At 42.5% G+C, this 22,547-nt stretch overlaps 1 protein-coding gene across 1 annotated transcript in view; it reads left to right on the top strand.

Annotated features, from left to right (window-relative positions):
* Window positions 1-22,547, top strand: part of CLCN4 (chloride voltage-gated channel 4) — a 60,621-nt gene that overhangs the window by 17,453 nt on the left and 20,621 nt on the right. The window contains exons 2-5 of the mRNA XM_059720924.1: window positions 3,256-3,407; window positions 3,844-3,943; window positions 11,229-11,416; window positions 19,141-19,263. Coding sequence (XP_059576907.1) covers window positions 3,264-3,407; window positions 3,844-3,943; window positions 11,229-11,416; window positions 19,141-19,263 — 555 coding nt within the window. The 5' untranslated portion in view covers window positions 3,256-3,263. The remainder of the gene's footprint in view (window positions 1-3,255; window positions 3,408-3,843; window positions 3,944-11,228; window positions 11,417-19,140; window positions 19,264-22,547) is intronic.

The raw sequence follows: 22,547 nt of genomic DNA, 5'->3' as shown, positions 1-22,547 counted from the left end.
TATGTAATGTATCTGATCATTTCATTTTGCTTTAAGATGTCAATAAATCAATGTATTCTATATGACTGGAATGGTCTGAGATCTCATTTATTATTGCTGTCCAAGCCACCTCAAATCTACTTGCTGTTCAAGTGTAACAATCTAAAAGAAGTTATTTAGGATTTATTGCCTTTATCAGTTTGCCCTAAAAGTACTTAGTATCTTTAAAGGAATTTGTAGATTTAGAGCTGCTATAGTCAGGATAGTTACAGATCCTGAAGTTCATTCCCTGTGTCCAAATTTTCCTTGTAAATTACAGTTGTCTAGTGGTTCTTACCCTATATCATGGATTCACCCCAGAACCAAGTTGCCCTTTGGGGTTCACTGTGTGACATGCATGGGTAATCTCCTAAATTAGTTTTAATCCTGTGGTGTTTAGTCTCTATTTAGCTGGTGGGAAAGTAGGTTAAGTTTAGTAATGTTCATATCTATATGTATTGGATATAAATATATTTATTATATTTATATTGGCTATAAATATAATTTTGATATATCTTTACATTGCACCATGTCTGCTTTAGTAAGGCAGTGATTGACTTGAGCGGCCTTTGACTGTTCACACTTACAAGAAACAATAGCTGAGAATTAGGGCCATATGACACCTTACCCTCTGAGCTGAACAAATGTTGATGAGTGTGGGTGCATCTACATGTGCCATTGGGAAGCTTATTGCTTCACAGTTTATTGCTCTTGGGAAGGTCCTGGGCATGCATTTTACATGTGCACCTGTTGCACTGCCCATTGAGCTGGGTCACAGCAGCCCTGGTATAGAACAGTAGTGGGCAAACTATGGCCCGCGTATGACCCACCGCAACTCACATGCCCACCCCTGCTCCCCCCCACCCCTCTACCCCCTCACACCTCTCCACTGTCCCCACTCCCTCCACCACCCACACACCTCACCCCCCATATACAATATAAAAGAGTAAGACTTTATTTTGAGCTATTGTGCAATTGCCTTTATATATACTACTCAAAAAATACATAAATCAAGACAACAAATATTTTTTGCAATAAAATTAAAATGTTATAGTAGATGTTTGATTTTTAGTATATGATTTCTTTTTTTATCTGTAATTTGTTAAAATGATATTTCTGAAAGTTTTTTTTTGCATGTGGCCCTCAATAGCTTACCAAAAGTCATTGAGTGGTCCACCAGCTGAAATAATTGCTCACCCCTGGTGTAGAATTGCCCTGGGAATGTGCCTCAAGTGTGCATACAGGCAGCATCTGGAGCGAGAGTACTGTTGCACCCTACAAAGAACTTTTCAAAAGTAGTGGAAGCTTTTTAATGTCTTTCTTTGTTTTTTTGGTCTGCTATTTTAGTGGTCACAATAACAATTTGCCTTATTAACGGAACCTGAGCCATATGTGCATCGGCCCATCTAGAGTGTCACTGCTGAAGTTTATCATCCAGAGCGATGTGCAGCAGTGATGTTTGAACTCTTTAGGCTCAGTTTGTGTGAATTACCTAAACCAGATATGGCTTCCAGAGCTTGGCAATAATGTGTTTAGAACTTGATGTTCTGCAAACCACCTTGGTTTTTCTACCTTCTAATGCAGTTGTATATGTCAGCCCAGGTCCATGAATGTTTTGTGGAGGTGGCCTGAAGTTCACCATGCCTACTTAGCAGCCTGTAGGAAGACTACCCCACTGCCTAATTCCAAGCCCTGTATTTTCCATTAAATGCCTTCTGGAAATTGAGGGCTATCCTCTTTATCCTGGGGCAGAGAGACCTCTCTGAAATTTCTCTAGAAAACCAGTGGGGTATTTGGCTACTGCTCATCTCCAAAGGTCTCAGAAGCAACTTAGAAAGTTATTCCAGTGAGATAGAAAGCACTTAATTTTGTTCCCAAAGAGGCAGGAGCAGAACTGTCCTGGTTCTGCTACTAGCTGCTGAGTGAAAGACTTGGAGAAGATATAGCCTTTACAATCCTTTGTATAAGGTGAACAGCATATCCACATCCTGTGATATAAAATCAAAGTTTAGAAGATCCCCGGTCCTTAAAGAATGCTTTAAGATGTGACTGCTTAAACTAATGCTGCGAGATTTGCTGGAGGCTGCAAAGGCCTTAAAACTAACATTCCAAAGGAGACATGATGTCCTCAGTGCACGGGTAACCTGAATCCCTACGATCACTCCACAGATATCAAAATCGTTAGCTATTTCATTAGCATTCAAAATATGCAGGTCTAAATAGTAATTTTCATGTTATAAATATTTGCACAATACATTATGTGCGTTGTTTTGCCCCTTGTGAGTGGATTTAGCAAGAGCAGGGAGGTATTAGCCCCCATTTGTTTTCCAGTCTGGCCTTTCAACTGTCAAGTGTCCTGTCAACATGTAGTTGCTAAGACTATGGATACTTTTTTAGATGTTGGCTGATGGGCACCATCAGAATAGAATTCTGAAACCGTCCTGTTCTGGCTGGGTATATGTGTTTAAATGTGCTGGGAATTCATAATCTTTTTAGTCATGTTAATGTACTTTTTTAGATAGAGTGGTTGAGGGCTGGAGTGTCATGGGCACTAAGGTGTAGGGTTAATAGGCCAGAGATTGCAAGTTCAGGGCCATAGTGGAAGTGTTTTATGCCCCAGCCTGTCAGATTCCAACAAACCTTTGAATTCTGCTAAAAACTGCATCACAAGGACATGAAGAAGGAAAGATAGGATGGTATATTTAGCTGTTGAAGTTGGCTTTAAAAATTTATTTTTCATGCATGGTAAACTCATTTAAAAATGGAAGTGCCTCTAACATCCTATGCACCTGCCATATTTACTCAGTATAAATTATACTGGGATCTAGAATGGAGAGTCAACAAGCTGTCCTGGTACAACTGCTTACAATAGCGACTCTTATAGTGCTTTGCAACTTGGTGGCAGGGCAACTAGTAATAAGCTTGTATTTTTGAGCAAAACAGCCACCCTGGGGTAAGCGTCAGGCATACAATATATATATGTTTTGTTCCCTGATTTCTCCCAGGATTGTTGTACACCAGACTTAATTAACTTACAGAGGTGTAGGGTGGCGCATCATCTGTTTGCTCTTTTTTACACTGGCACACATGTAGTGTGTGTCCATTGTCGGAGAAACTCTGTCTCGTATTCATCATGTAGTGCTTAGGGGAAGGTTTTGAAGGGTTCCTGGAAATATGTTCAGTAAACATAGAAAAGAGATGAGGACTTATTACAATTTTTACTTTTCCCTTCTACAGATACTAATATGGTTAATGCAGGAGACATGAATGGTTCTGGCAATCTGATGGATTTTCTGGATGAACCTTTCCCTGATGTTGGGACTTATGAAGACTTCCACACCATTGACTGGCTAAGAGAGAAGTCCCGTGACACTGACAGACATAGAAAAGTAAGAGATGTAGGCTTAAACATACACATGAACATACCAACAAAAGCCTTAGTAATATGCATCCCTAAAGCAGAAAAATGATATTTCCAGCATTATTAAAAAATATTTTGAGTTGGACATACAAAAAGGTGGGAATAATTTACCTTTTGTAATTCATCATTTCATCTATCAATACCAGAAGAAAAAGAGAGGGAAAAACCTACTGAATGTGAAGGTTCAGAGCTAAACTGAGTAATTGTTTTGGCTGACAAATTCACCTTAAACAACTTTGTTTCACTGGCTAACAAATGCACTGGAGACAAAAAAAAGGAAAAAGAAAACCTGATTGATTTTATGGGGATACTGATGAAGTTGCTTAATAACTGTCTTGCCTTATGAACATGATACAACAAAATTTAAGTTTGTCTGAATTAACCTCTATATGTATATCTTTCAGATTACAAGCAAAAGTAAGGAATCCATATGGGAGTTCATCAAGAGCTTGTTGGATGCCTGGTCAGGATGGGTGGTGATGCTTAAGATAGGACTTCTGGCAGGTCTGTGCCTATTAGCTAAAGTGGTGTGTCCAAATGTCTTTCTTGCAGCTTTATGACTGACATCTGCTTATGTTTCACTAACTTTCTCCAGTCCCCAGTGTTTTAACACAGATGAGATAAAAAGACAGTTGTGCATCTAGGCATCTATAGTGCTTAACGAAAAATTCACTTGGAAAGTCTCCCGCTGAGTGCTGACCTAGAAAAAAGGCTATTAATGAGTAATGTGATTTCCGTGTTACTTCTGAAAATAGGCTGAGTGAATGTGTCTTGCCCTTGAGGAATGGTTTTGACTCTCAAACCCTGAATCATGTGTTCTTTTATTCTTGACCTTGGTTACTTTAATTCTATGAATAGATATTTTGATGCAGGATTGAGAGTATTTGGTAGTATACTGTCGAAACGTAGTTCTGTAATACATTAGATTCATTGTAGACTGATCTTTTGACGCACATGAAAGTAAAACAGTTTCTGACTAAATTTCAGATCTGCTCCCAAACCAGGCAGACATTACATATTTAACAACCTGCTCAAACTTGGATAGGAAATTCATTAATTTCCTGAGTTGTCCTGTCTCCTGCTCAGTTTAGTATGACTTCCAGTTTGGAAGGCTGCACTCACATTATCAAGTTGAAACAGCTGCCTCTAACATTTTCTAATCATGTTTCAATTATGTCAGTATGATCGTGCATCAGTCCTCTCAGTAACAAAATGATACAATGTCCATGCAAAAACTAGCGTGACTACTTTGCTTTAACATGCCAAATTAGCCACATAGGCCACATCCAGATGAAAGCAGCTGTGCAGTATGTGGCACCGCAGACCCATCTGTGGCACCATGCACTACACATTCAGGTGTTCTCCACAATGCAAGATAGCAGTACAGGTAGGGGTTTTTTGACACCGGGAGATCCTGGGGTCAAAAAAACCCATGCAAAAAAAAAAAAGCAAGGCAGCGCAATGTAGGGACAGTGCACGCCACCCAAAACCAGAGCTGGTCAGCCAGATCCATGCTATGGCTGCCAGCCAGGCTCTGAGTGGCAGGATTGCCACTGCTACAGCCCCAGAAGGCCCCCAGTATCCTAAGTAAGGCTGCTGAGGTCACCACAATTGCTGACCCTAGCTTCTTCTATCCCACTCAGGGTAATCTGCTGCACATTAGAGGGCGTGTGGCACAGGCATTCCTTGGAGCCAAGTAACAGTAGCACAAGGTGTGCCTCTGCTTCTTGTCCCCAGGGAAACAAGAGTCCATGCATGTGTGGACGCGGCCATAGGGTGCATCTAGATGAGCATGCACGTGCCGTTTATAGCATTGCAAACCTATCTGTGGTGCCCAATGGCAATGCATAGGGGGTGCACATAGGTGCATGTACACCCCCTGAGATCAGCTGTGCACCCCCTGGAAGCACCAGCCATGAAACCAGAGGTGCACTTCTGGTTTTGCCGCTGGCTTAGCAATCGGCCACTGGGGGACCCTCCCTCCTGCCCCCTGTTGGTGATCTGGTGACCCCCCAGACTCGGGAGGCAGCAGTCACCCATGGTGGTGCTACAGACCACATGTACTGCACATGTAGGTGTTTGCCATGCTACTAATTTGCAGCACAGTGGGGGGGGGGGGGAAGAAGGGGGCTGACACCAGGAAACCCTGGTGTCAAGAAACCTGTCCCTTGCAAAAGTGGGGAAGGAAGGAGGATGCATGTGGCAGCAGTGTGGGGCCACCCAAATCCTGGCTACTGCTGGAGTCCTGTGAAGCCCCCAGGACCCCAGGTAAAGCTGTTGGGGCAGCCCAGGTGCTGGCACCAGCTTCCCCTGCACCACCCGGGGTAATTGCTGCACACCGGGAGGGTGGGCACAAGTGTTCCCCAGGAACAAGTAGCAGCACCACAATCATGTGCTGCTGCTATTTGTCCCCAGGGAAACACATGTGCTTGCTCATCTGGATGCACTCATACAGAGGTATTTTTGTACTCATTCCTATTTTTATAAAAGTACTTAGAAAGATCTCTTTTATTCCAAAGTAGAATGAACATTAATCCTGAATCCTTGAAAGTTGCTGCAAAAACTCCTCTGCTCAGCTTTAGCTGTGGTACATCTAGGCTAAGAAAAGAGGTTGAGAGTAAGTTGTATCATTTATTAGAAAAATTCACCCTTTTCCACAGCATGGCTACAGTTTAACACCTTTGACCTTGAACAGTTAAATTGATGGAGCTAAACTCAGGAAAATGTTGCAATTCGGTTACAAGGTTGTTGGTTGTAGCCGTGTTGGTCTAAGGACATAGGTAGTTAAGGTTTTTTGGGTAAATGTGATATCTTTTATTAGACCAACTAAAGAGTTGGAAAAAACTTCTTTGTAAGCTTTCGGACACAAACACCCTTCTTCAGGCATTGGGATGACTCTGCTCACAATTGTAATGTAACCCAATTGTAATTAGGTTGGCATTAGTTATCACCTATTAACTGCTCAATAACACCCCTCCATCATTTTGATGACTGCTATGCCACTGAACACACATTGCAACATTTCCCTATAGGGGTGTCAGCCTTCTCTTTATTCTCTTTAGCAAGATGCCAGCCCCAGACACACCAAAGTATCACTCGCAGTTCTGTTCTGGATGTACTTACCCCTGTCATCCTTATTAGGCATGTCTTGATGTAAAAAAAAAGGGAAGGAAGATAAGCCAGTGTGTATGGTAGAGTTTGAAGACTCTGTCATAGACTTCCCATGTGATTTTGAGCAAGTTAGTTAGGTTCAGATTTTTAAAAGTACTTGGGCTTTGTTTTATTTAGGTCTAAACCCCATCTAACTCATTTAGGGTTGGTACCTCCTTAGCATCTTTCAAAATCTCTTTCTGTTTCAGTTCTCCATGTATAAAATGGAAGCATGATACTCCCATGTAGTAATGTTACATGGCAGGAAAGGAAAATGGGCCTAAAGGACCTTGGGCATAGGTAATGAACTAAATATTGATATATTGCTTTCTAAGTATTAGTATATTTTCTCCGGCTCACCCCTGTTGTCTATTGTGCTTGGGCCAACCTGGTGACAAGTAAAAACTGTAACCAGCTGAAGGTATATTTCATGTAGAGATGAGAAAGCCAACAAGAAAGTGTCTTTTTTCTAAGATGTATGAAAATGTTTTAACATTCACTGATTACATGAATTTATCTCAGCTGAAATCACATTCTTTTTCAATTTATTTCTTATGTTATTTCACCAATCCAGTTCATAGCAAACCATTTCCAAATGTTTATGGAAAAATACATTTTAAAAGCATACATTTAGTGTTCTGATCAGGAGGTTGTGAAGGGACAGTTTTGGGCATTTTCAGGTAATGGAAGGATGACATCTGAATTCTGTGATTTCCTGAATTTGGAGTGATTTGTACAACATCTTCATTTATTTTTCATGGCAGGATATCTGGAGTATTTACAAGGAAGGTGTCTTTTTTCTTGTATTCAATATTCTGAGCTTTTTCACTTTGTGAGTTCAGATCTAAAGGATAAGTTACATACAGTTGTATAAAGACTGTATACCCAGTCTGGTATACCCAGACATACCCAGTTGGAGAGAAATATATTGTCTTCCCTGTTTTTATGCCTAGCTGTCTAAACCAGTGGTGCTTAGAGCCCAGCCCATAGGCCAGATCCCACCCAGGCCATGTCATCTAGCCTGCAGGCCTCCCCATGGGCCCCAAAATTTGGGAACCAGTTTCAAAATGAATAGCCACTCCCAGCTGCCAGATTTTTGGGGTTGAATGTCATGGCCCTGTGATTGTGCCTGTGTATGGTGGGGGCCGGTGCATGGGGCCAGTCTGTGACTAGATTCAAGGTGTGGGATTGGACTGGTATGTGGTTGGATCTGGCATGCAGAGTTGGGCCAGTGTGTGACCAGACTGTCATGCTGTATTACACCTACAGACCAACCTTGTACATGGGATCCAGTCTGCAGACCAGCTCTGTGCCTCTTACCCAGCCTGGAAGATTTAAGGGATCTTAATTTTCCTGCAGGGCTGAAAGATTTAGCATTACTGATCTAAACAGACCAGCTGCATCTTCCTTTGAATTTTACTTGCAGTTGTGAGTGGTTATCAGCACTTATTAAAATCTGCTGTATAGTCTTTTAGTATATAGACCTATAACTAACTTGTTAACCCCCACAATGCTGCTCAGGTGGCTTATTTAGGCTTTCTGTGTTTCGTTTTTCTTATCTGATAAATAATAATTTTAACTTGTGTGACGCCAGGGCTTTGAGTTTTACAGACAGATAGAAGTGATTAAATGTGAGCACCTTAATTTTGCAGATAGCACTATTAAACACATTTTCTGAGCAGCATTATAGTGTAATGAATGAAATGTGAGCCTATCATTCAGAGATCTAAACGTTTGCCCTCAATCCTGCCACAAACTCCCTTTGTGACCTGCAAGAGTCACTTTATCAGGCAAAACAATCTGATAGCCTGCCTTCATTTACCCCATCCAAAGGTGTCACAGCTATTGAATTACTAGCTATGCCATGTTGGAAGGCATTTCTAAGTGAAGCTTTTAGGGAGTCTTGATTGTTCATCAGTAGATGGGGTAAGACCAGGACTGTGTACATTTTGGACAGATACAGAAGGTCCCTTGTGTCAGTCTCAGCTCTTACATTTGGGCAATATTGATCATTTGGGCATTATTTAAAGAATTATAGTCTCCTGCAAAATGCAATTAGTCAAATACATTAAGATCAACAGCATCACACTGATTTACAGCAATCTTGGACATGGCTCAGAGTTTACACTGAAATTCAAGTAACTGGAAAGGGCAAACAACAAAAACCCAAGCTCTTTACAAAAGTAGGCACTTTGCAACTCCATTTCTCCCCTACACATCTCTAGTGATTTCATGTGACTCTTACTGGCATATCTGTGCTTTCCTATAGACTGGAGGCAGAGCCTTCCAATATCATGCAGTTCTTTAGTATTATCATTTTTTGCTACCATAGTGATAAGCATTACTCCTCTTGCTAAAATTATAAAATGTTTCTCTGAATAAGGCTGGCAGCAACCAAACTGATAAAAAAAAAAAAAGGTTGCATTACCACCTGAGTAATTTTTCATTTTGTTTTCTTGTTGAAACAGAAACTGAAAAAAAATGTCTTGAATCAAATGAATTCAGAATTGAAGTCAGCTGAGAGCTGTAACCAGAGGACTATTTGGTACAAGGCAACTATCGCCAACCTCAGGTCTCCATTTTAGCTTATTACCAGTGTATGAAAACTAAGCATTTTGGAATTGTCAGAGCAAACATTTTGAGATTGTCTAAACATTCTGTTGGTTTCATTTCTATTGAAATTATTCAGTTAATTTGACCCTCATCCACCTATAATAACCTGAAATGGCATTTTTTCTTTGAATAAATGATTAGCTAAATATCTAATATAATAAAAAGCTTAGTCTGTCTGTCTGTGTGTCTGCCGCCAAGAGGGTGGGCAGCCCTTGGCTGCATGGCCCAGGCTGCACAGGCCCAAGTTTGATCTGCTGCCATGGAAGTATGTGGCAGTGGCGAACAGGCCCCAGCTGCCTGAGCAGCCCGGCTTCCCCACGCCTCCCTGCCTGAGGGCAAAGGCGGGGATCACGGTGGCGGCGCGGGCCAGGCAGATGTGGAGCGGTGGGTGGGTGGGGTAGAGCAGGGCAGGACCCGGAGTGGCCAGGGAATGGTGGAGCAGGACCAGACCCGGAGCAGTGGGGAGGGGGCATAGAGTTGGGCCAGACCTGAAGCAGTCAGGGGTTTGGAGTGGGGCTGGACCCAGAACAGCTGGTGGTGGGGGGTGGAGCATGGCTGGACCTCAAGTGGTGGAGGTGGGGTGGAACAGGGCCAGACCCAGAGCAGCAGGGGTGGGAGCATGGGGTCAATATTAGCTCAGGTTTGCACCAGTCACGGGTTCAGGCCAGCAGGAGCCTGGCCTGGAGGACTGAAAGGTAAGAATCCCTGCCTCTCACCAGTTCTGGGCTTCCCCCTAGCCCCCTGTTCCCTGGGCCTCTTCTGGTTCCCCCCACCCTTGGGGCTCCTTCCACCCCTTCCTGCTTACAAGTAAGTGGGGGAGGGGGCAGTGAGCAGGGGTCTGGGGTGCTGGGGAGGGTGGGGCAGTAGGGGCAGTGAGTTTAATCCAGGCCAGCAGGGTAGGGGGGCAGTTGATGGGTTTACACTAATGTGTAGTCTAGAGTGGCTACATCTTAGTATAACACAAGCTGAGTAACATGGATCAGAGAGAATCCTGCCCTGGAGTGGCATAACTTTGAGCCTCCTAATGAGGATTTCAAACTAATTTCAGGTGTTAATATGTGGACCACGCAAGTGTTAAGAGCACTAGGAGCTGCCCCAAATTACCATGTAACAAGCCCCTATGTAGTCGTGTCAGTTGGCCACTGGATGTCACTGTTATGCTGTATAATTATTTGGAAGAGCTGTCTGTGGGATGAAAAATAAGTCTCATAAAGAGATCCTTGGAGATCTCAGAACAACAACAGAGTCTCTGTATGCCTGAAGAAGGGTACTTGTGCCTGAAAGCTTGCAAAGAACTTTGTTCCAACTACTCGGTTGGTCAAATAAAAGATATCGCATCTGCCCAAAGAACCTTGCCTCTCATAAAGAGAGGATTTTCTGAAAACATTTATTCTTGGGATTTGAGTTACTGTTCAAGATATACACAAGTGATGATGTTTGGGTCCCTTTGAAGTGACTGGCTTTTCTGCAACAGATTTAGTAAAGCAGGATTTATCCCCTAGTATTCATTTTACTACTCGGGTCACTCTCTTTGCATATCAGAATGTACATATCAAGTCTAATGGGAGTATGTGCAACCACCACCCACCCACCATCTGCAGTGCAGAACTGTTTCCCTGATCTTGCAATCTGATACGTACATGTGCACCCCTCTGCCTGTGTGAGTCCTACTGACCTCTCTAGAGCTGTGGTAGCCCAATCAGCACACCTGCATGGATCAAAATGCAGGATTGGGTCTTATGTTTGTATATGCAACGATTCCCTTTTGTCAGGTGCTGAGATAAGGTGTGTATCATGGTATTAAAAAGAAACATTGCTAAATAAAATATAGAAGCAGACATTTTGGTTTGGCTGAGGTCCCCTACTAACTTGCTACTATTTACCATAGGTATTTGGTGTATTTGCACTTACCTTGTAATGGGGCCTCCAGATCAAACATTTCACATACTATTATTTGTTGGATATATTTTCTACTTAGCTGTGGTGTTCCCTTCATTATTTATTTCCTGATTTTTTTTCCCTTCAGGCACTTTAGCTGGAGTTATAGATTTAGCTGTGGACTGGATGACAGACCTGAAAGAAGGTGTCTGCTTATCCGCGTTTTGGTACAGCCATGAACAATGCTGCTGGACATCTAATGAAACCACATTTGAAGACAGGGGCAAATGTCCCCAGTGGCAGAAATGGTCTGAGCTTCTAGTTAATCAGTCTGAGGTAAACCACTTAGGATTGGAATGGGAAGAACTAAACAACCTTAGAAACATTTTTTTTTCCTACTCTTTTTTTCTTTGTTCTGACAATCTCTCCAAGCGATTCTTCCAATTCAGACAGTAATGAGCTGCCAATATGTTAAAAAGGCATTCCCACAAACATTTCCTGATTAGCCTGGCTAAGAACCATGTCTCAGTGATAAATGCATGGCAGAAGGAAGGGCCGCAGGAATGAAAATGTCTCTCTTCTGTATACTTACTAAAAAAGCTATCCATGACCAGGAAAGCAGGCGACTCCACTTGGCAACCAAACTTGCCCTTTTAAAAGCATTTTTCTGGAATAAAGTATAGCACGTTTCTGGAAATTACATGAGAGGGAAATCCTCAGAGCTATGAAAAGGGTATGAAAGAATAAGTTGGAGCTGCATACAAGATGCTTTTTCGGCTTTGGAAAATCACCTTCTTATGACAATCCAGGATTCAGTTACTGATTCGAATCCTGGACATAGCCCAGCATTCAACTTGGAAAAAATGGAATTTTTCAATGAGATAAATTAAAAAAAAAACCATTTTTGTTCAACTGAAGACTTTTTGCTTGACTCAAAATGAAATGATTCCTTTAATTTAGTCCTCTGTGCCAACTTTGTTCCAAATTTGTGAAAAACCTGGGTCTTGCCAAAGCCACATTCTCTTGGCAAATTTACTATTTGTCAAAAATTTTTGCCTAGTGTTATTAGTCACAACTTAATTGTGGGGTAAGAATGATATATATGGAGAGCAAATGGATTGACTAGAATGATGGGATTATTTTCCATCAGCAATTTGTTTTAAAAATATCTAACATTTGGTAACATTTGATCCTTTCAAAATAGAAAGAAAAAAAATAAGTGGTGGTGGTATTGGGGGTATTATGGAGTTGAGGCACTTTTATGGGCCACAGGGCTTATTCATCTGTGTTTTACATTATGTGTCAGGGTTCAGAGAAGGGATTGTTACTGATCAGTCGGCGAGACCTCCCCAGCTCTTCCTTCAGTTCAGCAGTAGAGTTTTGGCACTCTGGAGTCTCCAAGAGCCTCTTCATTACTATACAGAAGTAGTTTAATAATTCTTCACTTTAACTTCAAAGCTGTTCATGCTGGATTACATTATTTGTAGACGTTTATGGCCCAGTTTTCCAGATATGCCAAGCAGCACTAGCTGTGACTGACAACAACAGGAATTGCGAGCTGCTCAGTATTTCTGAAAGTTTATCCTGTTGGATGCCAAGCAGGAACTTCCAGTGTACAGCTGAAGATGCGCAATGCTAAGCTTTATTTTATGTGGCACTTGGAATCGTGTCAAGTTCAAATGCCGTGACAGGGGTCCTAAATCGATAGTTGTTTCTTTGTAACAATCAAAGAATCATTGTCCCTGTAACAATGGCCAAGCAGTAGAGAAGTTGTAATTTATTAGAAACTGCACAGCTGGACAAGAGGTAGGAAGGGAGAAGAGGTGAAAGAAGTTTTATTATTTTAGGTGTTGTATAGGGGAGACCATCAGCAAGTCCCTGGAATATTCTTAGCCTGAAATTTTCATAGATTTCATAAACATTAGGGCTGGAAGGCATCTTGGAAGATCACTGAGTCCAGCCTCCTGCCCCAAGGGCAGGAAGTCAGCTAGGGTCAACGGATCCCAGCAAGATAAGCATCCAAACACTTCTTAAAGCCATCCAGAGTAGGTGCTTGCACCACCTCTGGAGTGAGTCTATTCCAGGCCTTGGGGACTCAGACAGTAAAGAAGTTTTTCCTAATGCCCAGCCTAAAACGGTCTTGGGGGATTTTGTGACCATTGGACCTTGTCATCCTTTGGGGTGCTCTGGTGAACACATGTTCCCCCAGGTCCTGATACGCACCCCTTATGTACTTGTAGGCAGCCACCAGACCACCCCTGAGCCTGTGCTTTTCCAGGCTGAAGAGTCCCATGCCTCTCAGCCTCTCCTCATAAGGTCTATTTGCCCTCTGATCATGAGCATAGCTCTTCTTGAGACTCTCTTAAGCTTCTCCATGTCCTTCTTGAGTTGTGGAGCCCAGAATTGGATGCAGTACTCCAGTTGCAGCCTCACCAAGGCTGAGTACAGTGGGAGGAAATGTAAACAGAGAATATCCTTCAGGATGTTTGTGTCTTTTATAACAACAGAAACTCAACAACAATAACTAGAAGCTAGATGGACCCTGCTGACAGCATTATGGCTGCTTTAAGCTTAAGTAAGTTGCCCATGAGAATCTGGATACAGCTTATGAAATCCAACAACAGTGTTTTAATTATCATCTTTCTATAAAACTCCTCCAAAAGCAGATTCTTGATTTAAATGATATGGGAAAACATGAGCACCAGCCAGGCATACACCATATTATGATTTCTTGCCTACTCCTTGTAGGGAGGCCAACTATATTGATTGTACCTTTAGCTGTACACTGCTTCCTTGAGCCCGGTGGGAATTTTCTGATGCATGAGAGTTTTATCAGAAAATCTCCATTTGTTAGATCTGAAATTTCCCCCCAAAACATCTCTGGCTCCAGGAATTTTTTATCAAATCACATGCAGGTTTCACATAGGAAACAGCTTCATTTTCTGTCAGGATGCTGAAGACCCTGGGATTCCAATGCTGCCCTGCCCTGCCCTGCCATGCAGACTTCCCCCTGGCTTGCCTGTGGTCAGGGAGATGGGAATTTGAAAGACTTGTGAGTCTTTGTTCTGACTGGAGCTCAGCCTTCAGCTATCTGGCATGGAGATTTGCATTCTTGAAAGCCCTTTGAGAACCTGCGCTAGCACCCAAATGAAGTAGGCGGGAGCTTTGAGAATCTAATCTCCCAGCCATAGAGCTCAAAAACCTTGGCATCTCCACTCTAAACAGAGTTCATCTAGTGCAATAGTTCTCAGTTTTGTTAGACTCAAGGCACCCTTCATTAGACTGTAGGCACCCTCGAAAAAATGCCAACTCTTTTCACTCATTTTTTGCGTACAGAAAAATAATAGAGCAATTCTTGTTTCAGAGAATTCAGAAAGATCATAACACATCAAAACATTTTTAACACTATGGTTTCCTATTTGAAATCTCTGAGTACTAGCATTGTGTGGCATCCTGCAGCATCACAAAAGCATCTCAAAGCACCTCAGGGTGCCATGGCATCCTGGTTGAGTATCCCTGAGATAACCTTTTCAGAATGTCAGCTTCAGTATGCTACCAGCATCTTGTGGAATATGTCGTGTTTTGTAAACAACTTGTGTTTCTAATTCATGGGAAATTTCCAAAACTTTAATTTCATCACTGATTCCAACCAGTGAGAGTGAAGTGTTTGTGTAACATGTAGCAAATGACGGCAGCATTTTCAGTTTACATCTGGACAAGGAAGATATACAAAGAAATGACTTTATTATACTCTGTCTATTGAATTAAGAAGCAAAATCACAGCTTTTAACCTGAAGTTTTATGGCCAGATTCTCATTGGTTTTGCTAGTAATTGTGGTCTTTGGAGCTAATCCAGATTCATACCGAGAGAAGAATCTGGCCCTAGGGCAGCAAATTCAGACTATCCTCTAGGGGAGTAGTGAATATTGCCATAGCTGTCTCTAATTGAAAGCACTAGAAGACATTCATGAGGAAATGAAACAAATACACTTCAGCTGTAGCAACAAAGATCCATTATGAGTATGGATGGGTGTCAGTCATGGTAATCATGGAATCCGTGACTTCTTAGTCTTTGGGTCATGGGGGCTGATATCAGGCTGCTTCTCTGCTATCAGCAAGACCAGTTGCTGACATTTGAGGGCACAAGGGGAAATCAGTGAATTTCCCTTCCCCCAAATACATTCTTCAAGACAAGTAGTGCAATGTTGGTGCAGCATTCTCTACTCTTTATTTAGATAGAAGCCTGGGGAGTGATGTTGGAGTTAGTAAATGTTGTTAGAAGCCTGTCATTACCCACTTGGCAAGCAGGGAGCCAGGCTTGCTTTGCCCTTTCAGAAGGTTGGAAAATGGGTTTGTCAGCACTGGGAATTAGAAGAGCGTGGGAATGGTTAAGACATACTTCCTTGGTTGTCACACATGGAACACTGTGTCAGCATTCTCATCCTCTACTGCAGAAAAAAGCAACGCATCACACATTGCAACTGCATCTCCTCGCCTTTCCCTTTCAATGCCTTGCAGTTTGAGGTCGACATGAAAGTCTATTTGAACCTTATAGAGTAACTAAATACAGTTTCAGGTCAGAGTTCTTGTAAGTAGATGTTTGTGAAAAGTTTATAAAGAAATACAAATCTACATGCACTGACCTCCCATCCATAAGCTCTTCGGTATAAAGAATGTCTATTTATTGAAGCCAGGACAGAAGTGAGAGGTGCACCTAGGTCCTGTGTTTTCTCCGATTAAAGATGTTACATAAATTAGCTGCAGAAGGCACATATAAAGCACTAAATTTCATGAAGCCAACAAATAGTCAAAGCAGCTCCTTGTAATTCTTGTCGAAAAGTTACCAAGCCTTCAGGTTATCTGTCTTTCTTTAGTAGAGTTTTCCAACTTCTGTGAAATCAACAATAGTTGCTCTGACCTTCTGGGCTAGGGACAGACATTACACATAAACCAGTTTAAGTGATCAGAAACTGGTTTAAACCTGTAGCACAACAGATGTTCAGAAAACATAAACCAGTTTGAAAATGACTGAAAGCAGTTTAAGATAAACCTGGTTAAATGTAGTATGAGACTTAACTGATTTGGCTCAAACCAGTTTATGCAATGTCTGTTCCAGACACCTTGCTGGTTTAAGATAAACCAGACAACCCCAGCATCCCAGTATGCTCTTTGGGCTGGGCAAAGCTCTCTGTTTCACAGCAGGCCTGGCCCCTCCCCTCTGCTTCCTGGGTGCAGCTCAGGCAGAGACTTGCAGAGTGCTCCCCCTCTCCCCCTCACCACTCCCTGCTAAGCAGGAATTCCTCCCCCTCCCCTCTGCCTTGCTGAGGAGGTGTCCATGTATTAGCTATCAGACCACATGCTGGCTACCGTCTATGCTGAATCAAGAGGCAGAATCAACAGGTAGCTAGTAATGTCCCTCTGTTGTTTTCTTAATGGGGTGATAACACTGAGTTAAGGGATGATAAACACTGTTATCAATTCCCTGCTAGGCTAATCAGAGCGTCCTGCTGGGGTCTGGCCACGCCCCCCCTCAGCTCAGCCCTGTGGAAGGGATGAGTAGGCTGCTCTAGCACCCCTCAGCTTCTAGCCTGAGCCACTGCAGGAATGTGCCTGCATGTCTGGGATGTCTGTGAAGTTACAAACTACTAGGTTTAGCCTAGTTAGATTAGACTAACCTGCAAAGATTGAATCGATTCAGGCTCAGACTTTTTGACTGTCTGTCCCTTGCCCTGGTGTTTATCTAGAATTTCTCTTTATCATTGCTTCTCTCTTGATATAAACCAGCTGTTCATCTCTGAGACCTGACAGCTTTCTTTATTCAAAGGTCCTTCTTATATGGATAGATATTTTGTGCTCAGCAATAACATTTGACAGTTTTCAGTTCCAATTCCTTTATCTTTTGGATGGTAGCTCTGAGTCTCAGGGTCTCATCAAAGTCTATTCTGCTTTCAAATAATACAGACCTAGGATGCAAGGATCATTTTTAGCTCAATAGGTCTTTAATTTAACCTTATCTGAGACTGGCTTAAAAGTGTGTCTGCATAATATATTTTAACAGAGGCATAGCTAACAATTTCATACCCTGGGTAAAAAAGGGAGACATAGCAAGTGTTAAAGAATGTCACATGGTGGGCTCCCCACACCCTGGCTGCTGTTGCCACTGCATGGCCATTCCCTCTAAATTGGTGCCCAGAGTTGGTGCCCCACCCTTGTTTCACTACTTCATTGTAAATATAATTACCTGTTACCACCATCCACATTAAATGCAACATGTATTTTATGTCATATAGTATGGTAGGTATTTAATGGTGTTTTAAATATTGTGCCAGGAACATCAACCCAGTAACCTCTGAAACCTGTAATGCTTAAAAACCCCTTTTATATGTTTTTCTGCAGGTGTCAGTGTTATACCTGGTTGACAGAACAAGCAGTTTCTTATTAGATGTAGCATTATTCTGAGGTGAATACTGACAGTACATGGAGGCTATGTACTGTCAGTATTCTCCATAGCCAACATTGTCTCCATAGTCTAAGTATATTTGGTTCCATTTGGCAATCTCCTCTTACCCATGTAAAGGAAAAAAAATCCTTATTAATTAAGAAGCCACTGATAACATTCAACATGAGGTGTGAGTGACTAGAGAGTCAGTACAAATGGACCAATAGACAGGGTAGTATGGCTCTCAAGTAGTTCTGCTTGTTTCAGGAGCAAAAGATTATGGTCAGGTTTAACAATAGGGAGAAATGTTTCAAGGAAAACTTTAGTAGTTTTGAATGTTCATTACTCAGGGAGTATGGCTTCACTGGCAGTATAGGGTCACTGGTCACCCTTGATTCCTTTCTCATAATGGAAGCCAGTATTATAACAGGGGTTACCAACTCTCTGCTATCAGGAAAATCCATCTGTATATTCATATTCATACACCTCACCAAGATCACTTCTGCTTTCAGGAAATCAAGGTAAATAATTCTAAAGGGTTCTCAACCAGACTCCTTCCAAAATTCCTGTAGAGGCTGTAACAACTGCAGAATGAAAATGTATGTATTTTTCTATCAGATAGAGTGAAGGATTCAATTATGCGTGTCCTCTGCAAACTGAACTGGATATTAATCACCAAAGGATATAATTTAAGTAGCAAAATTAGTATGAAGAGCCCCTTTGTAATCTAAATCCTCAGAACTTGACTGATCACTTCTTATGATCTCTTCCTGCCTGACAAGTACAAATAGTTAGGATGAATCTGTTCTTAGTAATGGTCTAACATTTAAATGAGCAGAATGTACTGCCACATCCCCTATACAGTTTTGATAATCTCAAATAGTTTCCCAGACAGACCCATCAGAGTCTCTTGCTGCTTGGCTTTAAGGTACACTGCAAATCCATTTTGGGGTATATTTTTCTTATGGTAATTTGGTGTGCCTTTGTGATAAATTACTTTGATGTGGTTTAGATTATGTGTGTGGTTATCTTCTCTCTCTCCTCCCTCTACCCTTTAGTGTTTGTTTTATAATAGTTTTTGTGCAGTAGTTGAGTTCCTTATAAAAGATACTGTTATTTAAATATGTTAAGGGGCCAAAGCAGTCTATCTTTTCATATACAGTATAATGGTTGGAACACATACAACAGAAATATTTATGTTTACTGAAGCCAAACCAGTATCAAACATACTACCAGTATTGCAGTCAGTGAGCAGAAGTGGCTCCATTTCTCTTGCTAGTCCTAGTAGAAGTATGGGACAGAATTTTATTTTACCTAGTAGAAAACCAAAGTGTAGGTTGGGACTAACTCTGAGTTACCTGACTATAGTGCAGGAATGAAACTATTACCTACTTCAGACACATAAATGGCCCTATTATAGAAGCAGATGTCTGTCTATTCCTATAACAGGGGCATATATGTGCCAAGAGCAGATAAGAGAATCACTTGTATACTATAGCAATTAAATTCAGAGCTGCTCCCAAGTTATGCTTTGGTCATCTCCTAGGTAAAATAGAATTCTACCCAGGAGGTTGATTTGTGTTACATTTATCTAATTATGTTTCTCACTACATTTTTCTAGGGTGCAAGTGCTTACATCCTAAACTATTTTCTCTACATTATGTGGGCTCTATGTTTTGCTTTCCTGGCAGTCTCCCTGGTAAGGGTGTTCGCACCTTATGCCTGTGGTTCTGGAATTCCAGAGGTGAGTTTCTTTTAGATGATGTATGTTTAAAAACTGATGGGTGAAACAATGATCTCTGAAATGGTACAGACTGAAGTAGTGGCCAGGTTCTCAGATGGAGGTTGCAGGAGACTCCAGTCCTGTAGATTGGGAGACTTGTTATACATGTTTCTCAAAAAGTTACACAAACATGTGCCTAGAAATCCAGCAGATGCAATTACTTGATCCAATTTTAAAGAAACAGATAACATTTTAGAAGCCAAGAATAAAAGAAATAAAAAGTTGGGGCTTCACAAGACTAACCTTTTTGGAGTTTTTGTGTGTCCAGGGATGCCTTAAAGCTCCATTTACTGAGCACCCAACCATTCAAAATCAGGTCCCCATATGGTGTTTCAAGTTTGCCATTTAAGTCTATAGTTGGATGATCTTCTAATCAAGAGGTAATGCAAAATTATTCAGTACTTTTGGAAATTAGGGCATTTGCTTCTAAAAATCATTATAATAAGATCTATATACTACTTAAGATTTAGGAGTATAAATGTAAGTTTCAGTCCTTGAAAATCTTAGCCTTAGTTTTTAGACGGATCATTTATAAAAAGTGGGTGCATCAACATGTGCAAATGCTGTGGGGTGGGTTTATTCTAGAGTAAATTACTTTAGAGTAAACCCACCCTGGACAGGTGTCTACATGTGCGGGGATGCAGGAGCAGATTTGCAGCTCCTGGCAGCTGCCTGCTCCCATCCCCTCTGGCTCTGCACTGGCCCCCTGTAGCAACCAGGGGGAGCTCTAGAGGCTGGCAGGGAGCACAGGGCCAGGAGACAACCATCTTCTGGTGGGTGCTGGGAGACTGCTCCCTGCCTTCAGGAGCTGCCTACTGCTGGGGTAGACTCCATCAGCAGAGCCCAGGCAGGGATAATGCCCCCCTGCCCTGGCAACTGGGGGAAGGATGCTTGGAAAGAGCTGCAGGGCAGGGGCAGGTCTTAGCTCTCTACCCTGATCCTCTAGTGGGGCAGCTAGCAGTGAGCCCCCAACTAGGCGGGGATTACCCACCCACCAGGAGAATTGCTGCTGGATGCCCCACCAGTGGATTGGGGCATGGGGCTGGGACCTGCCCCCTCCCCACAGCTCTTTCCAAGCCCCACACCTCAATCACCCAATTGGGGCACAGGGCTGTGACATGCCCCTGACTGGGACAGTTGCCAGCCAGCCCTGAGCTGTGCAGGGAAGTCTGCAAGTGAAGCCTGGAGTTGGCTGGGGATTACCTGAAATGGGACAGTCCCCAACCACCTCCAGGCTGCACATGCAGACTTTCCCATGCAACCTGGGGCTGGCTGGGAACTGTCCTGTTCAGGAACAGGTCACAGCCAGCTCCAGTCTTAGCAGGGAACTCTCCCTGTGCAGGGAGCTCCTAGTCCCTGCTCCACAATTACAATAGCAGAGCAGAGGCTGGGAGCTTGTTCCCAGTCCCCACTCCATGATCATGGAGCAGGGGCTGGGAACAAGCTCCCAGCCTTTTCCCAGCCTCAGTTCCATGATCAAGATTGTGAAACAGGGGCTAGGAACAAGCTCCCAGCCCCTGCTCTGTGATCGGGGAGCCAGGCCTGGGAGCATCCTGGTGCCAGGGCAGAGGAACATTGTCCCCACCTGGGCTCCAGTGGCAGAGCCTGCCTCAGCAGTAGGCAGCTCCTGGGGTAAGGGAGCAATCTCCCACCCCTTGCTGCCCAGCTGACCAGGAGCAAGTTTGCTCTCGGTCAGCCATCTAAACATGCTGTACTGCGCAGTAACTAACTGTGAGTAAATTTGCTACTTGAATTTACAGGTAGCAAGTATACTCATGATTAAAACAAATTACTGTGCAGTAAGCATCTAGACATGTAGATGGTGACGCTTACTGCAGAATAATTTGCTCTAATCTTGAGTAAAGCATCTTGTGTAGATGTGCCCAGTATATATCTAATCATTCCCTTCTTTTTATTAATATTATGACTTCTAACCAAGTCATAAAGTTTACTGTATAAATACATTTTAAATTACAGACTGTGCTTCCAGGGGCTTACAGCCTACACAGCACTCTAAGGCTACATCTATACTCCTGCCTGGTTGGTCTGGAGATTACTGATGATCGCAGACACTCTACCTATGCCCAAACTCAGCAATTAAGTCAGTGGGTAAATAGCTCAAGTACTGGATGCATGACACTGAAAGCCTGAGAATGGTGTGGATCTGCACCTACTGCTCTAGTTGCTGCACTCTGGAGTGAGAGCAGAGCTGAGTAGGTAAGCCCTGTTTCTTAGCAGCAGTCTCAGACTCAACAGGGATGCAGCATAGACTTGGCTTAAAACTGGTTTCACTTGAACATTCTCAGTCAATTCTTTTTCAGTGCAGCCAGCCAAAGAGTACCCATGAAAAGCTGTGCCTCCTCAGATGACAATTCAGCCCTCTATATTGGTCCCATTTTGTCTTGCTGAAATGTGACATGGAAAATAAATAAATAAAAGCTAAGGTCATTTTTACATATGTATGCATCACAGCACTGGGTGTTTTGAAAAGTGCCCCCTGCTGCAACACACAGAATTGTATACGTGACGAAATGTGAGTCAAGACTGATAAAACAGCGGTGGTGCACTTTTGATCTAAAATATCTCAGAAGTGCTTTAGTTCAAAAAGTGCACGGCTGCCATTTTCTGTGTGCTGACATGCATTTTGCCACTTATACAACTGCACACAGCGCAGTGCAGTTGGCCTCAGCTCGTGTGCTGAGCAGACTGAATTAATCGAGTCTGCTCTGAAGCAGCGGATCTCTGGCGTGTTGCTGGAAAAAAAGTACGTGTATAAATGCCCTAAGACTGTTGGCTGGGGGTGCATATATAAGAGGGTTTTAGGCAGGTTTTGAGGGATAAATTCCAAATCACTTTTTTGCCTGTGGCAAATCTAAATTTTATCTTAAAAATAACACTTTAGTAAGTCAGTTTCATAGCACTTCTATATTTTGATGATGGTTGGAAATAAAGGATTGATAGCTTGTTAGGGAAGGAACTCCCAGTTGCATCTTACTAACACTAGCTCTATAAACTGTCCATATGAATTGCAGACACCAGTTGACATCCATGAGACACCTGCATGGGTATAGCAATCTGCTAGCAATACTTAGCTTGTAAAGTTGTGTCTGGTAACATCTACACAGGTTATGGATCCACAAATGGGTTGTGGCAAGTCAAGCTGCCTCAATTGTAAAAAGTTATGGAAAGGTGATGCAGGGACCGTTTTCTTATGCTTTCAAATGCTTGCCTTCCAGTGCACAACT

Source organism: Alligator mississippiensis, chromosome 1 (assembly GCF_030867095.1).
Source record: "Alligator mississippiensis isolate rAllMis1 chromosome 1, rAllMis1, whole genome shotgun sequence".
NCBI classification, from domain to species: Eukaryota; Metazoa; Chordata; order Crocodylia; family Alligatoridae; genus Alligator; species Alligator mississippiensis.
The sequence above is the reverse complement of the archived record's forward strand: the minus strand, read 5'-3'. Positions and strand labels throughout refer to the sequence as shown.